Source organism: Solea senegalensis, linkage group LG8, assembly GCF_019176455.1.
Source record: "Solea senegalensis isolate Sse05_10M linkage group LG8, IFAPA_SoseM_1, whole genome shotgun sequence".
In the NCBI taxonomy this organism is placed as follows: domain Eukaryota; kingdom Metazoa; phylum Chordata; class Actinopteri; order Pleuronectiformes; family Soleidae; genus Solea; species Solea senegalensis.
The window spans coordinates 18,148,070-18,170,989 of NC_058028.1; the positions used below are offsets into that span (position 1 = coordinate 18,148,070).

The window sequence follows — 22,920 nt, forward strand, 5'->3', positions numbered from 1 at the left end:
GAGGATTCACTACTGGGGGGTTGTTGTTTTCAGGGTGTAGCATGGGTGACTTCTTTCCTGAATTGTAAAACAATCTAAGTTATAACAACAGCACCGCATATTTCTGGGCTCAGGAGTTATCATTCATCATACTGTCACAGTGATACCTGTAAAGTGAAGGTATGTTGTTTTTAAAACAATCTACTTCCTGGTGTGGTTTTTCGTACATCAATAATAATCAACCCATGAAAACAATGTTACGAGTTAATTTTGAAGGATTTGACATAACATGGTTATTTCATTTTGTTTAGATGCTAGTCAGACACTTATAGTGGCTGATTTTTTTACGTTGCCTTAATTAAAAGTATTTTTATTTTATTTATTTTTATTATGCCCATTTTGCCGTGACCCTGTGAAACCTTTTTTTCCCCATCACAGGAATACGAAGCTTAGAAAACAAACAGCAAACAAACCTGAACAAAAATAAATCACAGAGAACTAATTTTCTCTTTAAGTTTTTTTTATTTTATTTAATCAATGTTACATTAAACTAACATAAATAAACATTTTTATGAACAAAAGGCACACAGTTCAAATATAAACAGAGAACATCTGTACAGTTTGTCTCAGTAAAACATGTCTACTGTCTCCAAGTCAGAGAACAGTCCAAGAGAGATGAGTTTCAACTACGGCTTTGCTGACAAAAAATGCTAAAAGTGCTGCAGCTGTAGCATCATCCGAGTCTCAGCGGGGGGGGTTAAAGTGGTGAAGACAAAAAATGCCAACCTGGAACAGTACTTGTTCACTGTGAAACCTCTGCCTGGAGGTTTAGGATTAGTGAAAGTCCGTTTTGGAAAAGTCCAGCTGAAACTCATGTCCGTTTGTCTGCTTGAAGAGGCCACAAGATCCATGTCCACTAAATTAAAAGATTCAAACACGCAGCACATACACTTGTAAAAACATACGGGCCGGAGGCTGGGTAAACATGTACTATGTTTTTTTTGTTGTTTTTTTAATGGGGTGGGGTGGGGTGGGGGGGTCAGTGTTGCATTGGTGTTTCTATGAAAAGCCACTGACCGGTTTCTGCTTCCTCAAAATAATATTAACAGCCAGCTGCTCGTTCACGGTCCTGGCGAGATTCTAACCGTCTATCACGGCTCCTGTCCTGATGGTGGAGTTCATGTACAGTCATACAACTAAGTCAAAAATGCTGAGAGGACTAGCTTTGTTTTTTGTTTTTTGCCTGCATCAGCTCCAAAGTAATAAGATAGCTTCAATCCTCTTTTGTCGGATGACAATCACAAGGCTTCTGTCTGAAGCAGACAATGACGTGTGGTATTAAAATACGCTCCCAAGTGTTTCAGCTGTTATGATTTCTCATCTACTTCTTAACGCTGGATAAAACAGGTGCCGTCCTTTGCTTGTCCAGTTTTGTCTCCTTGTGTCTGACTGCAGTCTAGTCTAGTTGGATCAAGTTGGCTACAGACCAGGGCCACTGGATATTTGCAAATATGTCATAGCTTTTGTTTCATCTGCAGCAGCAGGGACACGATTAGGGCTAAAAAGATGATTCAAATAGAATTGGTTGAAGCAACAGTACACTAAATTTAAGCACTGTAATGATCCTTTTCCTCTTAAGCGGCAAACTCCGCCGATTTAAAACCTTAACAGACTAAAGCAAACTATGAACAGTTATTTGCAAATACACACAGATCCAGGTCTGATCCAGGGGTTAGACGGCTACAGTGCTGGGTACCTCCTCATAGTGGATGATAAAGTAAGGGTAACTCTGGTCGTCGTTGAAGATGACATAAATCTGAGGGTCCATCCAGTTGTCCACACAGGAGTCATAAAGGTCACTGGAGGCGTCGCGCGGGTTGATTGGTGGAGGCCGTCGCATGGAGGGATTTCCTACCGTAAACCTGTGGAGATGCAACGGAGGAAAAATGAGCCATGTTTAGTTGTGCGGTTATTATAGTGTGGCAATCTTTCATGAGGAAAAATGACTCGCAGTTTCCCCATTCACGTCTGCAAGACTGCAGTTACAGAGGAATCATTTATCAACTAAGGTCTGCTGCTCTGCTGTGTGTGCTTTGGGGCACCTTAAATAATATACGCATAAATGTATGTATTGCAAGTATATGAAATTACCATTTTTACCAGTTTTTCTCTCTTAAATATTCAGTAATCCATCAACCTTTTTTTATGCACTTCCTCTAGGATCATACATTAACCACATTAAAATAATTGTCGTTGTATACCACAGAAAAAGCTGGTGATGTGCAGTAGGTTTAGCCAAATCTGCTGTTTTGAATGTGTGGCCTTAGATGCGATTGTGAAGGCATGACGTACGTAGACAGCATAACTTATTGAAAACATACCATCTATTAGCCTATTGTTTAGTAAAGAGATGGTGCCACAAGGGAGTAACTAGAAACAGAGTATATTTTTAAACTCTACAACATGAAACTCACTATGTTCCAGCGAGCTAACATGCCAATAACAACTTTAAAGACGGGCATAAACATTGTTACATCAAAAAACTAATACCTGTGGTTAGAATTTATTTACATTGTTATGATTGAAATCAAGAGCAGGAATCTAGTCCAAATACTGTCATATAACATTTTGTATCATATTTTTCATACAGTAATGAAGTTGTAGGTAGTGAGAGAAATTAACAAAATGCAATAAATAAATCCCATCCATAATCGTTAATGACAGCATCAACACACACCTGCCAGTGAGGACTTTGGCCAGGAACATGCAGTGGACACCTTTGGACGAGCGCTTGGAGAAGTTGTGAGAGTAGACAGCCTTGCGGGCAAAGTAGGAGCCCTGACCAAACATCGTCGCATGTTTGCCGCAGACTCGCGGGTCAAAGTTGTGCTTGCAGATCCCCTCCACCACGTCTGTCGAGGTGCCGTGGAAGAGGTGGCGCTCGCACAGCAGCCGGTCCATCTCTGACATACGCCGGGACATGTACTCCTTCTTTCTGTTAAAACAGTGAGAGAGAGAGAGGTTGAAGGTGAGACGGATTTGTCACTGAAATTAACAGATTAACAGACTGATGTAGAAAAACAAATAATCTCTCAGGTGATGCATTGATAAATGGCTAGGAGCAGGTTTTCAGGCTTTCTATTAAAATGATGTGATCACTTCACTAACTTATTCCAATATGGGGAAAGAACATTGGGACTAATCCATTTCTTTAGCAACACACACACAGGGCTTGTTTGATGTGAGCGGATCAATCAGGCATGTGCAGGCGAAAGCGTTTTAAGCCAGACAGGCTGTGACCCAGGCCTGACCTTCTTTGTCCCTGCAGCCTGTGACCTGACACAGACTGACACTGCATGCATCGAAGCATGCGCCCCACACACACACACACACAAACACACACACACAAACACACACACACAACCCATATCCAATTTTAGGATGAAGCCGATCAACTTCCCTTGGCATCAACAGCCTACACACACACACAACCACACAGACACACATGCAAATAAGCTGCCATGGTTTGTTTCCCTGTCATAATCTGAACACCGGAAGAGGAATTCATCTGACATTCAGAAGGGGCTTCACATTCAGATGAACACACAAACACACAGTGAAACAGTGCCGTATCACGGAGTGTGAGAGATCTTAAATGTCACAGCTGACAGGACCTCCCCTGCTCAAACACGGCGGTTAGCCCACTTGTTCGCGACAGGAACATCATCGTCACCAAATATCTCTCCATCTGCCTCGTTCACACACCACCGTGGAACCATTCTCACGAAGTGCCACACAGCTGGTCCCACTTGGCCTATTTTTCTCTGTTTCTTCTTCCTCTATCGTCGTCTTTATTGGGAAATGTTTTTATATTACTTTTAGGCCACATTTAACAATAGAAACCACAAATTAAACAATTAATACGTTATATGCCACAACAGCTAAGCAACTAAACACAAGTGTAAAGAAAAGAGTCTCCAAGTGAGGCCACATCTCTTGACTCTTGAAGGCAAATCACGATCAAACCAAATAAAAATCCTCAATTTTACTAAGTTCCAAAGTATGTGGTGATTATTTCAGCAATGCTGTAATGTTAGGTCAAGTAAATAACCACAAATATGTTAAAATTCAGAGGCTACACCTGCTCCAAACATTGTTTAAGAGGAAAATGTAGGTGCAAAACGAAAAAAGGGAACTCAACCTTGACTTTAAAGTTTGACAGTTCCAGTAACAATTATTGGAAATGGTTCATGGTTTGAGATTTCTCATAACAGCAACAAGGAAGTGCAAAAAGTCTACATCATGAAAATGCTTTACATTCTCAGCTCACCTCTTATACTTCTCCCAGAGGAATGGGTTCTGCACACGCAGGATCTTGAGGATCCTGAACTTGGTTTCCGACACGGTCTTGTGGAAAAGGCTGTACACTGTGCGATAGCTGCGGTCTTCACGTGAAACTGGCACCTGCAGGAAGTCCTGGTTCGACATCATCGGCAACCACGTTTCTGGAAAAAGGCTTGGTGGGTTGGTGATGGTCGGCGAGAGGGGATGTGACACTGTTAGATCCATTGTTGAGGAGGACAAAGAGGAGGGAGAACATGGGAGGGGAGATGGAGAGAGGCCACCCAGTGTCCTACGGGGAAAAGAAGGGACAAGGAATTAGATGAGGAACTGAATCTTCAATAATATTTATAATCCAGGTAATGTTTATGGAAATTCTCAAGGGGAGAAAAATCTAAATACTTCCTGCTTTGAGTTAGTCACATGTGAGGATTTACTGCTTTTGTCAGACAAAACCAGTCACACAGAGATGCCGATGAGGGCTCTGTGAATTCAACAATTCATCTTCATCAAAAAAAATCACTAGATTATTAAATAATGAAAATATTTGCTAATTGCAGCACTTGTAGTATGTTTACCCTTATTTTATTTTTCTTAATCAAAAAAAGGCCGGGCTTTACAAGTCATAGCTGCCAATGTCAATATTTGATGACCTTTTTTTAGCTGGAATGCTTGGCCTTGTTTGTTCATTTAGTTACACATGTAAAAATAATATATTAACAAAATGTTAGATGAATGAAGGGGAATGAAGGGGAATGCTGAATTTAATTTGTGGATATGGCATTAGTGTCAGTGAAGGCAGCATCCCAGGCTTGATCCATTTATAGCCCTGACAGAAAAAAACAATAAAACCCATCTCTCCTCAATCTGTACAAGTTCTAAGGCCACATCGTGATCAAAAACAAAACCAATGCCTGCTGCAATAAACCGGTATGTCTGCTTTTCCAAAAATCATATCCCACCAACTGTCAACAATGACATGTTTGCACTGCGGAGTGGAGGGAGCACCTCCGCAGCAGCTAACAGCCGTCATCGACCAAACAAAACAGCAGGGCAGCGTGAAAATGAAACCAGACACCTAACAAGACAACAGGGAGGCAGAGTGAGGGAGAAGCAGGAACAAGAACGTGACAAGAAAAATAAAATTCCAAGTGAGGAGCTGTCATGGAAGTGACAACGAAAACTATTGTGTCTGGCATTTCAGCCAATAATAGTGGTTTGGCTGTCAAGTTATCACTCTCCAAGTGTAAATGCTATTAGCTCGATCAGCCACAGGAGAGTGTGGGAATGTGAGTGTGTGTGTGCGCGCATAAGAGATGAGTGTGACTCTGAGTCAGTGCGACAGTTCCTCCTCATCTCTTTCCTCTCCCTCATCCCGTCCGTCCTGTCTCAATCTCTTCCCGCAATCGATGTCTCTATTCCTCATGTGCTTTGAAAAGATCACAGACAGCCTGCTGCAGAAGAAGTGAGAAATGAAAAGGGACAGATAACAAGAGGCTGATGGAGTTGAGGGAGAAAAGAAGTGAAAAGGTGAAAGATTAGAACAGATAATAAAGGAGGGAGAGAGGGAGGAGATGGCTGAAAATAACATCAGGAGAGAGAGTGATGACAGAAGGAGAAGGAGCAAGGGAGAGTGCCAATCAAGCCGATGACCTCAACCTCTAATCCTAGTACAGATTGTTCCTGGTACACACACACAAAGTGTTTTGGTCACTTGCAAGGACACTAGTTGACTGAGTAAACTGGGTACTTTCCACTAAAAAAAAAAGAAAAAATACTACAAAATGATTATTATTACTTAGATGACAGGCCTTTAGCTTCCACAATGTGACTGCATAATCACATTTTTGTCTCACACACATACAAAGAAAAGCCCCAGGAGCAAATCCCTTGATCCAAATTCCAGCCCCTCACATTTAATTTTCACACTCCTTTGCTCCTCAGTTCCAGTACCCAGTCTGGAAACCATTTAGATTCCCTCACTTCCTGTCACCATACACTTTATGTCACTCTCGAACTCACTGTCTCTTTCTCCAATGTTCCATTTCCTCCAGCTATTATCCCCCTCTCTGTTTTTTTTCTCCTATTGACTGCCTGGGACCTGCAGTGGCCAGCTTGTACTAGTTTGCTCTGTGTAGGACAAAGCCAGAGCAGCATGCTCTCCAAAGCAAGTAAATAAAAAAAGTGCAAATGGCATAACATGATCCTAACGTTTCTAATATGATGACTCTTGTTTCTGGAATATAACTACAGCAAGTACAGAGAGTTTCTGAGAATAAGTTAGAATAATACTGATTTCGCTTCTGTTCCCTCTCCCCTCTTTGTGCATCTACTATCCTCTGTCTCCTCTGTTCTCTATCGCCTCATTATCTCATTGTGTGCCCATCTGGTTCAAGCCTGCTTCCTTCTACTCACAGCGGCTCCTGTGTCCCAGTGACTCGGCTCAATTTGCCAAAAATGTGAGCTGTTAATATTTTCAAGTTCAGCTTGGAGAGTCAGTGCCACAGTCTTAATATGGTTTAAAGGTGGATGTGGTGTTCAGAGTCTTTTTGAGTATTCGTCCCTGAATACAACATGAGCGTTGTGTACCGACCGTTGTGTACCTGCCTGTCTACAAACAGGAACTCTGCAAACTCACAGAACACAGAGAGCCACGGGAAGAGCCAAGAGTGTGTGTGTGTGTGTGTGTGTGTGTGTGAGTGTGATGCCAGACACTATGCAAAATTCGAAGACCTTGTTTGTGTAGTCCATGTACTGTAGCTTTATACTCAAAATACTAAATGTTCCCGAACAGGATTGAGATCAGAGTGTGAAATGAACAGAGAGTACAAGAGGAAGTGACCTCTGTTTCTGCTACACTGCCTTATTATTAAGCAGCAACAATTGCAAACCATAACATTCATTGATGTTGTTAACTATTCTTTAAAGTTGGAAATACTTGGCTACTTCCAATTATCCAGCAGCTTTGACAGCAGCTTTGATGTCAAACTCAAACTCTGCATCCATTAACATCAAGCGAGGCCTCTATGAGTGCACACATGCACACACACAATCCTGCATTGACGTCTTTCAATAGTGGTTCTACCTGGGACATTTAAAAAAGGTGATTAACACCATTCCAATTGCCACTGGTTGTTCAACCCTGTGGTGTTTTTTAACCCCCCGTGTCACCTGTGCATGAATTGTGACATCACAGATGTGCCGGATGATAATGTTGATAATAGTGATAATGTTATGATGGTTACTCTTTTGCTTAAATTGTTCAGTTAGATGACTTGATTGATCACTCTGATTAAACACATTCCTACTGCTGAAAAACACAGGAGTAAACATGTTTGTTGTCCAGAGAGAATAAAATAACAGTCAACAGACAACTGGATACCTTAAGTGTTAAATGTCTCTACTTACTGTAGGTGAGGTGTCAGCATTACAGAGGACATGAACATCGGCCGCTTCTTGATCTGACGTCTGAACCCGAAGATGGCATTCTGCTGGAAGCCCTCCTTGATATTGAGGATATACTGGTTCTGGAGTGTAATAAATCGCACCTCCTTAAGACCCCGCAAACTCGCCTCCTCGATGAGCTTCACCACCGGCTGTGGAGGAGAAAATGGGAAGAGGGAAAGAGAAAGAAAAAAATTAGACAAGTTTTAACTGACATTAGCTGTTGTGCATTTTGACTTTAAAGCACTCAGAGTTTAGGGGGGAAATGTCAGATCAGATTAACTAAACACACTGGTGGTAATTAATGTCACGAGACAAGCTAATACACATGCACAGACACAGTGAAATAGTCAATCTTGACTGATTTGGTGGAAAAAATTGCAATTAACAAAGGGCAGCAGTGTAAGGGGTATTCACAGTGAATGTGTGCGTGTGTGTCCAAATTGATCCCATCACAGTGGCTAGATAACTTGATTGGTATGGACAGAGTTAATGTGTCTGGCCTCAAGCTCACTGAGCCTACAGACACACACACACAAACACGCACGCATATACACAACTGAGTGGCTCACCTCAGAATATTCCCTCCAGCCAAAGTTATCTCTGCAGTAGTACTTCCACACCGTGTGACAGCTGGGGGTGGGATTTGGGTTTGTTGTGGACGTGGGCATAGGACTGGAGGGAGTGGTCAGTCGTCTGACTCGGTCAAACTCCAGATCACACACTCGCATCACGCCAAAGTCGAGAGAAAACACTCTACCCCTGAAAGGCAAAAAGACAAGGCCATTGTTAGAAAAAGCCTCAGTCACAGAGAAGAGGAATAGTGCACAGTGAACATGTAGCTGTGGCATGGTGACCTTGCTGTTAAATGGTCAGAGTTTATATTTCCAACAGCAGCCATGCTGATGGGACCTTAATTTAAACCAAATGCCCTGGAGCAAGATGACCAAACCTCTAATTGCTTGCTCACTAATGCCCAGTCTGAGTCACACAGGACATGACTGCATCAGCTACATGGCCTACTCTGCTCAAATCAAACCAGACAAACATGATAGAAACATTACACACACACTGAAAACATAGCTACACATTTTCCCTTTTCGTTATTACAGCTTTTGTAAAACACTAAAACCCACCGCGAGTCTATCAATTTGCCTGCCGAGTCAAGTTTAAGTCTAAGTCTAAAAAAACAGTTTAGCTTGACCTCTTAGCTGAAACTTGGTGGGTCATCATCCTATGCTTTTTGATTAAATGTGGAACCCACAGTATATTTTACCCTATCAAATTAACACACACCCAGACAATGTGGTACTGCACTAGCATCTGCTGAATAATGGAAACACATATTATCATATGCAACCTCATGTAACCCCGGCTGTCTCCACAAATGTGATGAAAACCCATTGTGTGTGTTTGAGTGTGACTACATTACAGTCTTCCATAAGGCCTCTGGCAAACGCTTTCTGGGTCAGACATACGATTCGCATAAATGTGGGCATCATACAGTGGCACGCTTTGCCATGGACAGAGTCTGACAGAGAGTCAGACCCAGACATATATGATGTATAACACATGCAAACTTAACATAACACACACACACATGCACGCACAGTGTTAGTTACAGGCGCTGATCTTTTCTCCAATGTGTGGAGTTTCAGTGTGTGTTTCATTGGTTTTTGCAAAGTCATTGAAATACTCAAAAATGTCAATTAAAACAACAATCACGATTTTATCTTAGACGATGGAAACGTGTACACTCGTGCGTCAGATTGATCATAAATAAAGCACGGAAGCAAATTGCAGAAGTTTGTCATCAGCAACATAGAAATGCTGAGGGAGCGAGAGTGTTAACCTGGTGATTTATTATTTCAAAAGGCATGAAGAAGTGAAACCTCATATTATAATAGGTATACACAGAATTTAAGTGTTCAGTTTCATCTAAGTGCAATTACTTGTGACTGAAATAACACACACACACACACAGTTTCACCCAGAATGATGATAGCGAGAGGTGTTGAGTCATCTTCCCATACAGATACTAATTATGTACACTACATTTACAGCTTGTGCTTCTGCTAAGTCATAGTTTGACTGCACTTCTGTAGGAGGAAGTGAAACGGGAGTTCAATCGCTGGGCACGTGCAGAAACAAAACAGTAACTGAAAAGTGAGTCACTGATTATCAGAACATTGCATTAACCAAAATAAAAATGCAAATAAATAAAGAGATGCTCTCATGCGTTCAAGTAACTAAAAGGTTAATTGAAAAGTAAACAGAGAAATCATTTAAATAGGTAGGAGAAATGGGAGCTGCAAAAAACGTCAGGCTTGTGGGATGTGAAATGTGTAGCACAAACAAATTAATTGAGAACAGTGCGTCTTTTAGTGCTGACTGCTCTCTTAAGTACACTTTGTTTTCTTAATTTTTTGTCTCACTCAGGTCTGAAACTTCTCTGCACTGTTCCCCGTTTCACTGCTTCTTTCTGGCTCTGCACACTTCACTGTTCTGTTCTGTTTTTTTCTGTCTGAACAAGAAACAGCAGTAAACACACCTGCATGTTGCGCTCTCTCTCCCTCAAGTACAGAACAGTTTCTGTACACAGTGGTATGTTATGATCACAAGAGCTTTCCTGGCTGTGTGTGACCTACATAGTGTGCACACATGTATAAATAAGGTTTATTAGAAGGAATTTAAGTGGGAAAAAAATGACATTTAGAGCAAAACCGACTGCATTACTATTATATCTGTGTCTTTCACACACACTCATATGGAGACAGGGCTCCAGTGGGGTCAGCTATAGATTTTCAAAGGCTTACGCAGACTCCTTTCTTCTCCCCCTCTCCCAGCCTAGTTTGTGTCGGTCTAAAAATAAAATTCCACCAGTTAAATTAAGTGCACTGAGATTCGCAGCTTTCAAACTGAAGGCCAATCAAAACTTGGAATGAGGGCCAAGGCTTGCCCACTCTTTTGCAAGGTGCACACTTTGAAGTCCAAGCATAAAAATGTCAAGCTGCTCCACGCATGAATGTCAAATGAAAATGCAAATTCAAAGATCAAATTGTGAGAGGCATATTTGAATTTCACATTTGAATGTAAAACCCAATTGCTGATAATGAGAGGGGTGTTCGTATACACAAGGTGAAAGAAGAAACCCCCCGGGCAAAGTACAAGGCAGTGAACGTGCACCAACCAGATCTTGTTCTCGTGCCGGGTCGCTTCCAGGTGTGAATGTGTGGAACAGTACAGAATATGAGAGCAGGGTGTTGCTGGAACAAAAACGGGTGCAGCAAAGACATTTTCCTGAATAAATATAGGTCGAAAGAAGTAAGTGCTCGGTTAAATTTGTTCATAATTCCTCACACAAACACACACCTTCGAAATTTCTCACGGCTGTACACACAAGTACCCGCATACCAGCATCAGTCATGCTATTGTGAACGTCACAGACAAAAAAAAACATTACACAAGCACTCAATTACTCTCGTACGCACACACATGCATTCTTTCAACAGAGTCATGTACACACACGCAAACATCATACAGTCACACCTAGATAAGTAAGTCAGACAGCCAAATCTGCTGACACAGGGTTTTACACATACACACACACACACACACAAACACACACTTATCTTCATGTCATGGGTTGGCATTATGTGAACAGATCCAACATGATGACCCATTCAAGTTCCAGTTATGGATATAAATTGACTTAATTTGATTTTGTGTTTCAGTTTGAAAGGTTTTCAAAAACATGACATCAACCATACATGCACACAAATACACACACGCACAGGAGTGAACAGGAAAAATTGTACATGTCTGTCTATTGCAGTTGTTTCTGTGTGTCTCTATCTTCCTCTACATCCCATTGTGAGGGTGACAGTTCAGGTGTCCTCTCCTTCATATTTGTCTCTAGAAACTTTAAAGCTCACACAAGTACTACATCTGACAGAAAAGAAAATGGTCAATGGTAAAATAAAGAGTTTAGCATTAAGATACATGGAAAAGGCTAGATGTAATAGAGTAGAAACAGAGAGAGGGAACAAAAGATATGGTCTGAGTGCAATGGAAAAGCACACACGCATTTTCACATCTCTTTCATCTGATTGGGCCCTCAAGGGACAAACGAAGGAGGAAACAATGATACAGAGGCAGAGAAAAAAGGAATAAAATGGAAATGTGGAGGAAGAAAGATCCACAAAAGACAGGAAAATATGAGGAAGAGATTGAGAGGGGAAAAATGAAAAGATGAAGGCAGACTGTGAGTAATATAAGGCAGAGAGACCCAGACCTTGGCCCACTGATTCATGGCATGGGCTGTCTGAAACATTATAATCAAATGTGCACACACACACACACAGAAAATGAGAGTGAATGCATTCAGTCTTATTATCTGACACCCACCTCTATTCACACACAAACACAATATCCACATGCAAACAAGCTCTCATAGACACAACCATCCTTGACATCCCTAGCACAATGAGGTAACATGGAATCCCCCATGATAAACAGTACAACACACACACACACACACACACACACACTTGCACTCACACACCTTGGTGTCAGGTCGCTCTGCCCTTGGTGCTCAGTGACTCTTTATGTCAGTTAATGACAAGCAAGGCTTTTATCACCTGGTCCACAAGAGTCTCTCTCTCTCTCTCTCTCTCTCTCGTTCTCTGAAGCACTCTCTCTCTCTCTCTTTCACACACACACGCACACGTGTAATGTGTAGGGCTGTAATCAACCAAATAAATTCTTGGTCGACTGAAGCCCTGCAATACATGTTTGTAGTGATATGCAAACTATTGCTGACAAACATTGCATTCAACTTTTTTATGGCCATCTATTTTTGTAAAATGCTGCCACACTGCTGATGTCTTTGACATGGATGTTAGAGGAGGACTGACTGTAGCCTAAAATGAATCACTCAAAATTAAATAAAACCACCGACGTACTTTAATCTATCTGCCTCTTGTGAGTTGGGCTAATTCAAAATATTGAAAACAAGGGGGGTGTTCTCTGAAAACACACTGTTACCTGTGGAACAGGGGTGCTCTGAAAACACCCCAATTAGCACTTGGTACAGTCCTCCACATGAAATCAACTTAACCAAAGACTGTATGAAATCAACACGGAAGAAAGTCGACTGATCAGAATCTGAGTCGAACCAGAACGTATCGACTCATAAATTGACCAGTGGACTGGGACTTCACAGCCCTAGTAATGTGTGCTTCATCGTGGTTACACAAAGATCAGTAAGATGTTTTGGGAGTCTTAAAATTCCCCTGTTGTGCAGGTATTAGAGACAATTGGTCAAATTATGAGCTTTTGTGTAAATAACAAACACCACGTCAAACTCAACGGAATAAAAGTGCAGCTGTCTGGTCGTATTTCCTCTTTCACACAAAAACACACACTGGCTTCAGCACAGCATAAACCCGTTCACAAACAACTGGGCAGTGGAGGATTATCACAGTATAACTTTTAAAAGCGATGACTGTGACATTCCTCCTTACTGCTGAGCTCATGACCAAGGAGGATTAGCCAGACTTCCATTCCTGCATATCATATGGACAGGATTAACCTGTGCTATGGGATCATACACACATGGGAACAGCTCAGCACACAACACCCATATTTTCTTTTCTGTCCACTCCTTTTCTGCACACACTCACACACACACACACAGACACACACACAGACACACACAGACACGTACACACGACAGGAAGCAAAACAGGTCTGTGTTGCCATACCGACAGAAGAGCTTGTTAAGTCATCTGCTGCTCTTTAAAACCCTAACAATGTTATCATTGGCCGTGGTAACCATGGTGAAGCCTTCACCAAAAGTGTGTACTTGCATGCATGAAAAGGCAAGCTGGATCGCATCTCTTAAGAAAGTATCAAAAGAGCTCAAAGACACACACACACCCTTTGAACACAAAGCTTTAAGTAACTGACCCAACTGACGACGAATAACTGGAACAGTGTTACTCGACAAACATTCACAGACATTTCATCTCTCATTCCTCCACAGGCTGCTTGGCTCTCCAACACTCATATCTTTTCCAAGTTAACTCAGTATCAACATTTCTCTGAGACAAATTGGCAAATTTTTACTTCCACGAAAGGCAGGTCACAGTCAATGCCTGCCCTGACCGATGCACAGTGTCCACACGGAAATTAGTGTAGGTGGATATGTATCATCTTTTTTATCAAAACTACATTTTGGGAGCCCTGAAATGGTCATTTTTGAAAACAGATCCCAGAGTGAGAAAATCTCTGCCTCTGTGATTTCATGCAGACAACGAATACACTACTTTGGGAAAACGATGTCCTTTTATGTTTGGCAGTGTTACCAAATACTTTCAATAAAAAGTAAATAAAGACAGCCTGAAAAGGTGCTATAAGGCACTAGAACACGTCCTGTCCTCATTGAGTTCAGACACTGGAGTGAGAAAGTGTTAAAGATTAACAGTGAAATAAGGGGAGATGAAAACAAAAGCCATATTCACAGATAATATTTTTTCACTTGAATAAACAACACAGATTAGTGATGCACACAGTCAACAGCACTGCACATCCACAGCTTGTTCTTGTCACTGTGTGTTCACAGTAAGACTCTCCACCCTCAGTGAATGGTAAGTGGAATGGTAAGTGGAAGCTCACGTGTGCTGCAGAACTGGCTATTTCTTAATTTCCTTCTAGGAAAGTAGTTCAGGTTATACAAGAAAGAAAAAAAGTCACTTGGGTCTGAAAAGTCGCTAATTATAGCGACAGTCACCAAGTTGTCAACACTGTTGTTTCGTCTGTTTTGCTTTATGATAACTTTTGTTTTCCTGCCTTGTTAATTTAACTTTAAACTTTAAATCCCTTTTTTCCCTGACTTTGTTCGTTCCGTCACTTTCAGCGAGTGTATAAATTGTAGCGCTAGGTTTAGCCATGCCATGCTTGCGGGAAATTATTTTGTTTATGTGTGGACATGGCCTAAATTTTTTCCCTTTAAACAGGGTAATAATACAAGAAATTAATTTGTTAAAACAAGGAGTCAGCCGGTATGTACTAGGGCAAACAAAACTCAAAAACCTACAAACCTGTTGTGCGCCATTTGCCAGTGAAATCATGCATTACAGGAATGAAAGGGTTTTACATCATGCCAAATGTTTTTACGCTACGTTCTTACTCTACCCTCCTAAAAGAGACAAACCTGTTTTTAGTTTCTACGTGGGCCATATGAACAGGTCAAAAAATGCACCTCAGAAGATACAACTGGGAAGTTTATGTTAAATAATTGGTATGTTTAATTATACCTATGATGAGAATGGACAAATACAGATCTTACAAGTGTGTTTAAAATGGGATGGCAGTGTCTGGAACAGTACAACATGAAAAATTAAGTCTGTGAATGTTTGAACAAAATATTAAAAATGCCTCACAAATTAATTTCTATAACAAACTGAAGATTATTCAAATATATCATTTGACCGCTTGTGATCTCATTAAACCATTAACTAAAAATATGTTATAAAAATGTACAAAGAACTTTATAAACCATATGAAAGTACATTTTCTCATTTTCATCAATAATTACAGCTATTGGGGAGTTTCTAGTTTCTACTTGAGTTTCAGTCAAGTGAGCCAGATGGTCCTGTCTGACTGTAAGAGAGTGTGACACCCTCAAAAGGCCTCTGAAGAATCTGGGTTGACACCACCAGGTGCATATCCTGTTTGCGGGGCAGTATGCACTTTGCAAAGAGTTTTAGCTCAAAACATGAGTCAACAAGTCAAACACTGAGATGCATGCAAATCTTTTGTACACACAGGAAACCTCTGTAGGGTCCACACCGAAGTAAACAAAAGACACACATGGCTATTCAAAGGTTTCAGTAGCTCATAAAGGGTATGCTGGGGTGATTGAGGGTGTGTATGTGGTCAGTAGATAAAATGGCATGATGCCGTCTCACGTTAGCAGGGACTGTGCTTTCAACACAACTCTGACATCAATGTGACTCAAAAAGAGCTCAAATAATTTGATGTTATGAACTGTTCAATAATACATTTTACAATTTAATTGCCCTTTGGACTTGTCTACACCTTCATCAAACAGTGATTAGCCTTCCTTTTTTGTTATTCTGGGACAAATAGGGTGGTTAATAATGTTGGCTTTCTGTGAATGCAAATGTTTCTAAATCCAAAAAGTAAACTAATTAAAATATAATTTTATGAGCCAGTTTATTTTAGTTGCTTTGTTTGAACCCAAGTGAGAGAAAAGATTGATAATCTGGGTTTGGGTTAGAATCATTGTAGGTTGTCGAATAAATAACCAGTCATTAACAAAACTGAGCATAACAAAAACAAATTTAGCAGCAGAAACTGGGGGTTCAGATATGTGGGGATATACTGCAAATGTGATAAACTGAAGAATAGATGAGGAACATCTGCTTGGAAAACAAGAACCATGTCAATGTAGTCATTGTGTGTGAATGTGCCTGCATGCAGTAGTTTCACAGGAAGCAGAGCATGCTCCTTTATGTCACCAAACTAGCGCTTGCCAAGTGTTTGCATGTGTGTGTATCTATGTGTGTGTGTGTGACAGAGTGAAAGAGAGGTTTATCTCTGTCTGCTCAGAGGCGTGCGTGTGAGCAACGCAAGCCACTGAGCTTCTCTGTGCAGCCGATTCGTGCGAGCGCCTGCATGCCAAGCTGTGTGTGCGTGTGTGTGTTTGAGTATACAAGGTGGTGTGCGAGTCAATGACCGAGGGAAGGAGAGAAGCTGCCAAGTGCGTCTGTGTCAGTGACCGCACAAGGCAACCAAGGGTCATGGAAGTTCACAGCTTTCTGAAATGAGTGCTGTAAATTCTGGGTTTGGACCGAGCTCCAGCCAATCACAGTGCTTCAATTGGGACAAGGTAAATACAGGAAATAGATAACCAATATCAGGGCAGGGGTGATGGAGTGCCCTCCAACAAGGGCATGATAGCTGATATGGAAGTTCAAATAACGTGACACATGTAAGGGTACATATTAACACGAAGACATGTGAATGCCAAACACAAACCCACGCACAAATATAAAAGCACTAATCCACACTTCCAAACACGCATTAACGAACTACATTTATACTGGAGTCGTTACAGTTACACTTAGATATGTGTGTTCACTTGGCCACAGTCCATTAGCCACACATGTACACAGAACAGCTGTAGAGTAAAAGCTTTCAATTTGTTACCAGTGGTGAAACCAAAGTGGAAGTTCGAGCTAAGGGTCTACTGTTTCCAACACACCGAAGCAGAAGTGACTTATCATTCACAGATGGCCTATCAGCTTACTGCACCATTGTTGCCATGTCACACAAGTACCTATCAATTTACCACACACCCACGTTTTTTAGCAGAGCTTATGATATAAAAATTTACTGGCACAGCCCTACTTTTCAGCTTCTAAGAAGTAAAATTTTAAAACCAGGAAGTACTGGGAGAAACACCTTCATGTTCCTGCCCAGAGTAAATAGAAGGAGAAAGATGCCCCCTTTACAATGGCATGACTTGTAGTTTCACTTCCTCTTTTGAACCCCCTGACACACAAACACATATCAAAATCAAAAAACAGAAGACAGAATCACACTGTGAGGGAACTGCTTCCCCTCTCAGTGTGATTCTGTGTGGCACAGTACACAGCATTTTATTGCAAAGCATTTTATTTTATTATAAAAAAAACTGCAGGTAGCAGTAAACACTGCAGTGGGATACTTACTGAAACTTGAGCCTGACTTGGTCATTGTCAGGGTTGCAGTAAAGTCTCTCCAGCTGTTCTTGGGAGTCATCTGCTACACTTTGCCACGTCTGACTACTGGTCCTGTGGATCTGCCAGTGGTAGGGTAAGACAGTGTGGTGGTGGGCACAGTCATTGCCATAAACACACTGTCCTTGTAGGAAATCCACACAAATGTCCACCAAGTCAGATTGGTGTGTGTGATACTGGAGCTGAGTGAGCAGCTCAAAAACCAGGTCCAGGGAGGCCTCTTCACTTTTATCCTGAAATAGCACTCCTTTGTCAGGCTGGAGGAGGAGGGGAAGGGAGTCCTGGTCTCCAGTGCACTCTTTGACTGCAAGGTTTTTAGCCCCGGAGGTTAAGAGGTCATTTCTTTTGATGGGCCCCTCCTGGTGAGGAGCCTGGGGTGCAACAATAGGAGGTATATCCCTGCCTGGGGGCTTTATTGTCTTCCCAGCCGCCCGGAGGGCAGGTTTCAGCTGAAAGCAACGGCTGTCAGGGGTCGAGTCGGTGATCTTGGGTCGCTCCCCTCGCTCAGTCTCCTCTAGCTCTGCAGTAGTATCAGCTATTTCTACATCACTGTCCCGGGCCATCAACCCTGGTACTCCAGCAGCAGCTGTGGCATTGTCAGCAGCTCCCGAGTCTTTTAGACACACCTGACCTATGCGGTTCTGCTTCACCACAGCTGCTGCACACAAGTTTACTGGAGTCCGACTCGGCTGGTTCCGGGGAACAAAAACCCCATACTCAGACACCAGAGTGTCTGTGCTTAGTAAAGTGGTCAGTATAGGATCCTCCAGAGCACGGTGGAGACATTTGGTGTCTAATTTCCTCTGCTTCTTCTTGAAATATGGTTTCACCAGAGGTATTTTGTCTGGGATCCCCACAATCTGCTGTTCCGTGAAACCCTCCCCTTCGTCCATCATATCTAGGGAGATGCCGGTTGGTACACCATCTGTGGCTTTCTGAAGAATGTGCAAAGTTTTATCCATGATCCTCTGCTACGCCCCAACAGTCCTATATAACCAGAAGGAGAGAAAAAAGAGAGGTAATCGTCAAATCTAACACCTAGGATTAGTTTCCAAGGTGAAGTCACCATGGTGAATATATACAGTGATGATTAATAAGCCACTTGGATGAGCTGTTGTGCCATAAAAATAACTGTGAAAAATCGTCTTTCCTTTCCTGGGAAGGAAAACCATCGCCCCCTATACACTGAAATGAAACCTGTCTGACTAACACACCGCACTGCTGCCATGATGAGCCTGCAGATAGTCACAATGACACTACAATTTGGTAATAATACAATAACAACATGTATCTTAATATAATTTGGTTTTCTAACAATATGACATAGGTTCAGTATAAAGAATAAGGTAAAACAAAAAGGAAAAAGAGTTTAACAGGAGAGAAAGAAGTTTGATGAGTGTTTGTTGTTTTCTGGTCATAAAGAGGTTCAATTTAACAATTTTCAAAAAGGAGCAAAGAAATCTCAAGTTTTATACTTAATTTACCGACATACTTTCGGGTTCAGAATGATTTGAAAGTGGTTAATAGCCTTATTAGGGTTATTATTACAGCAACAGCCTGCTACAGTGGCTCTGCTCTGGACGGCAGGACAGCAGGAGCGTTTTACGCAGCTTATTGCAGTCGCTAACTGAAGCGGAAAAAATATTACTGAACCCATCTGTGGAGAAGTGTGAGGGCACAGCCACCAGCCTCAGACTAATGATACGAAACTGAGAGCAAACATAACTGGACCCCTCTTTTTCGCTTTTTTAAACCCCCGCTGTCTTTCGTTGCTCTCTCTCTCGCTCTGTCTAACGTCATGCCTGCAATTACAGCTGCGTCTCCGAGCAGGAGCGATAACATCTCCACTCTAACAAAACCCCTCTCTCTCTCCCGGGACTGTATATTTTGATGACGGGAGTCCGATATGCGGTCGCTGCCGTCTACGTGCCGCTCACACACTGCTGCCCGAGCAAGTTTGCACGTAGGCTGCAGTCCGCACACGTACGCACACACACACTCACACAAACACACAAGGCACTGCGGCGGAGCAGCGACAAAAGAGAAGCGGAGCAAATCCGCCCGGAGCTTTATTTCACCGCAGCACCTCTCCTCGCTTTTCCTTTAATAACGCTTGTTTTACGCGCTTTTAAGGGCGCATTTAAAACAGTGATGCAGCGGCGTGGCCATTAGTTTTAGAGATTTAGAAAAAGACGGAAAAACATTTATCCTGAAACCGATACGATAGATCCCATACCTGCACGATAAACTCCGCCCGTTTCCCCTGGTCTCGAGACTCTCTGCTGGGTAAAATCAAGTGCGTACATCGGTGTCCAGTCCGGGAATAAAGGCCTGGTAGTATCTATGTTAGGACTTGGACCGTAACGAAGTCCGGTCAGAGCCCCTCTGCTGCCGCCGCCACTCTCTCCGAATGCTCGGTCTTTACTTCATGCTGTTTACTCTGTGTCCTGTCCCTCTCTTTGTATCCGTGTGTCGGGAGAAAAGCGTAGACGAGCTCAGACCGACAAAGAGGGAAGCACTGCCGTGACGAGGGACAGAGAGAGAGACAGCCTTCCGGCTCCGCTCAGTCAGGCCCCGCCCCTTACTTAACCTGGTCAGAGGCGGGGCTCACTCGCCTCATACACGGAGAGAGGGAGAGAGGCTTCTGCTGGTGATCACGAGTAGCTGCATGGTGCATGGCCCACAGGGACTCACTCCTTATTGTACCCCCACTTTAAGGTGGGTGGGAGATCATTGTCTGGAGCATTTTTTTTACTGTATTGCTTAAAATCCTCTTTACAACTGATGGTAACAAATTAATGAATGCATTGTCACAAAAATGAAAAATGTCAGTCATCTGTGGAAGGGACAGGCCTGTAAAAACACCATCTGATCATATTAAATGCCCAAACAAATCGTAATGCATGAATCAAACTGTCATCTGCCCCCCCTCCGTCCTACACTCGTACCCCTCTTTGTGCACTCATCACGCATGCTCAGAAGACAACACCAGAGCTTATGCTAGCTTGCTAAATCCAATGCAGCAATGTTACGGCAGAAAAGCTGCCAAAAACAGGCGTTGGTTGCAAACAAAAGACAGTTTTTGAGAAAGCTACTGCCAAGAAAAAGAGCCCAGAAAAGGCTGTAAAGTGATGACATGGTGGTCCTGTTTCTACTGGACCAGTAGGTTCACTTTATGTCTTTGTGACTGTTTGTTGTTTTTCATCATCACGTTGTCAATTGAACAAGTATCCAAAAAAAATATAGCATCACCGAAACGTACTGAAGTATGTACAAACAAACAAACACAAATGTAGCCTCCTCTAACTGTTTTTTCCAGGATCTCAAACCCTGCCTTTAACACACTCTGGCACCAGCATGAAGAAAGTGAGGGGGCTTTTAAAATCTTGAGGGGGATATGTATAATATGTAAAACTGCAGAATCAGTTGTAATCATCATCGTTATCTGAGTTACTGTTACATTTGTATGCAGTCTGTCCATTGTCCTCTCACCTCTAGTGTCAACAAAGCATTTTATCTCAGAGAACTAACTGGTAGCTAATAAAGTAAAACACCCAAATCGGTTTTACCTCAGGAAAAAAACGACTAAGCAAATTAACGCTTTTAGACAGGGGCGGATTAACCTGTTAGGAGCCCCTGGGCTATTAGTGATGTTGGGCCCCTAGTGCTAAGTCGTGTACACGGTCACTATAATTACAATGTGACAACATCCCAATAAAAATCTTAATTTTATGTCAGTATAATTATTACATACTTATATTAGGTAGGTTAAGTGCTTGAGTCACTTTTCTCCTCTTTGTGTGGCAAGAATCTGTTGTATAACAATAATATTTTGTCTTATATATACACATTTCTCCATAGAACAAATGTGATAATTCAAATACTTAATTAAGTCTTGTTTGAATATGATTTCAATGACTTAAGCGTAACTCTTGTAATACTGTGAGTAAAACAGTTGGATATTTTAACACAGGAGACTGAACACGAAACCTGCTGAGACAATCTAAAAAATGCACATATAGAGTTACTGAGTCATTTTAATTAACCTTCAGTTACTGGTTTCTTATTTTTCTGACTGTTCTGTGCAGCTGTCACATTTTCATAAGGGAGTGTAATGTTTACTGAGTCAGCTTCCCTCTCCTCCCTCCTTTACCAGAAGTCATTTTTAGGAACCTGTTGTGCTGCAGTTACTTAATGTGAAGTTTCAGTGTTTACAGATGAGCCCTTACACTTACTTCTTTATGATAAGGTTTTTCCTCTAAAGGCTAGGTATGTTAAAACAAAATGTGTCATGTTTTTTATGCATGTCATGTTATCACAGCTTGGCAAGAGTTTTCATTCCATGCAGTCAGTTTTTAAATGTGGGTGTGCTGTTATACCCTTCAATGGAAACTAAAGACTGTTTTCTGTAACTAGTTTATAATCGGAAACCTACATCCTAATACGCAATCAATCATTTAAACCATTTATATTTAATGAGTTGTATCTGTGAGGATGAGCGATTACAGACAGATGAAACATTCAATCTTGTTCTTTTCCCCATTGTTCTCAGCAGTTAAATAACAGGAAATTAAAGTGACCCCAGGAGTCACTATAGAGGAAACACTAAATTGAATATGCTATTCACAAGATTAATTATCTATTAATAACCCTCTCCACGGTGTTCAAGCATATGTGTCTTTTAACATCTGCCACTGTTAACCCCTGAACTTTGATGGCAAAGGTCACAAGGCCAAATGTGCCAGAGCTATTTACATGCAAAGCTCTTTACTCCACAACACCAACAAACCACCAATGGATGTCTGTGCTGTTTTTAATATTGTTTATGTTTTTCTACATGCAGGCCTCAAGCTGTGGTTGAAGAGGTTAGAGATTATCATAAATGAAATTTGCACCACCATATTCCAGACAAACACTGATGTCGTCAGAACAGTGAGTGTTAGTAATTGGGAAATTACAGGCTTGCAGTAGAAGACAGTGGAGAACTGACGTATATGGGAGTAATTGGTTGGTTGCATACCAACAGATCTCGAGCATTCCTCCTCAGCTGACATGCATAACGAAGTCCTATTGTTCAAGTATTGACTTGTCTCAGAGGACGCCCTATAAAAGTGCTACCTGCCTGCCAACCCCAGCTCGCTTGTTGTCTCACAGTCAGAAAGTGATCTCAGCACATGAAACAACAAGTTCTGTGATGAGTCTTTAATATATCTTGGAAGGAGTGCTGTTATGATGGTTAAAACACAAAGAAATATTGCACAAATACTATACTACACTATACTATACTATTGTTGTCTGACGGAATGTATATGCAGTAGTAATACAACTTAAAATTGCATTATCTTTG

The 22,920-nt window shown here is 41.7% G+C and overlaps 1 protein-coding gene across 1 annotated transcript; it reads right to left on the minus strand.

Annotated features, from left to right (window-relative positions):
• Positions 1-1,005: 1,005 nt before the first annotated feature.
• LOC122773483 (TCDD-inducible poly(ADP-ribose) polymerase) lies at positions 1,006-20,106 on the minus strand. Its single transcript, XM_044032210.1, has 7 exons — positions 19,810-20,106; positions 17,526-18,560; positions 8,337-8,526; positions 7,729-7,916; positions 4,310-4,612; positions 2,717-2,974; positions 1,006-1,901 (listed from the first exon to the last, which is right to left on the minus strand). The coding sequence occupies exons 2-7, from the start codon at positions 18,533-18,535 to the stop codon at positions 1,712-1,714; spliced, it is 2,139 nt and encodes a 712-aa protein (XP_043888145.1). The 5' UTR covers positions 18,536-18,560; positions 19,810-20,106; the 3' UTR covers positions 1,006-1,711.
• Between the last annotated feature and the right edge of the window lie 2,814 nt (positions 20,107-22,920).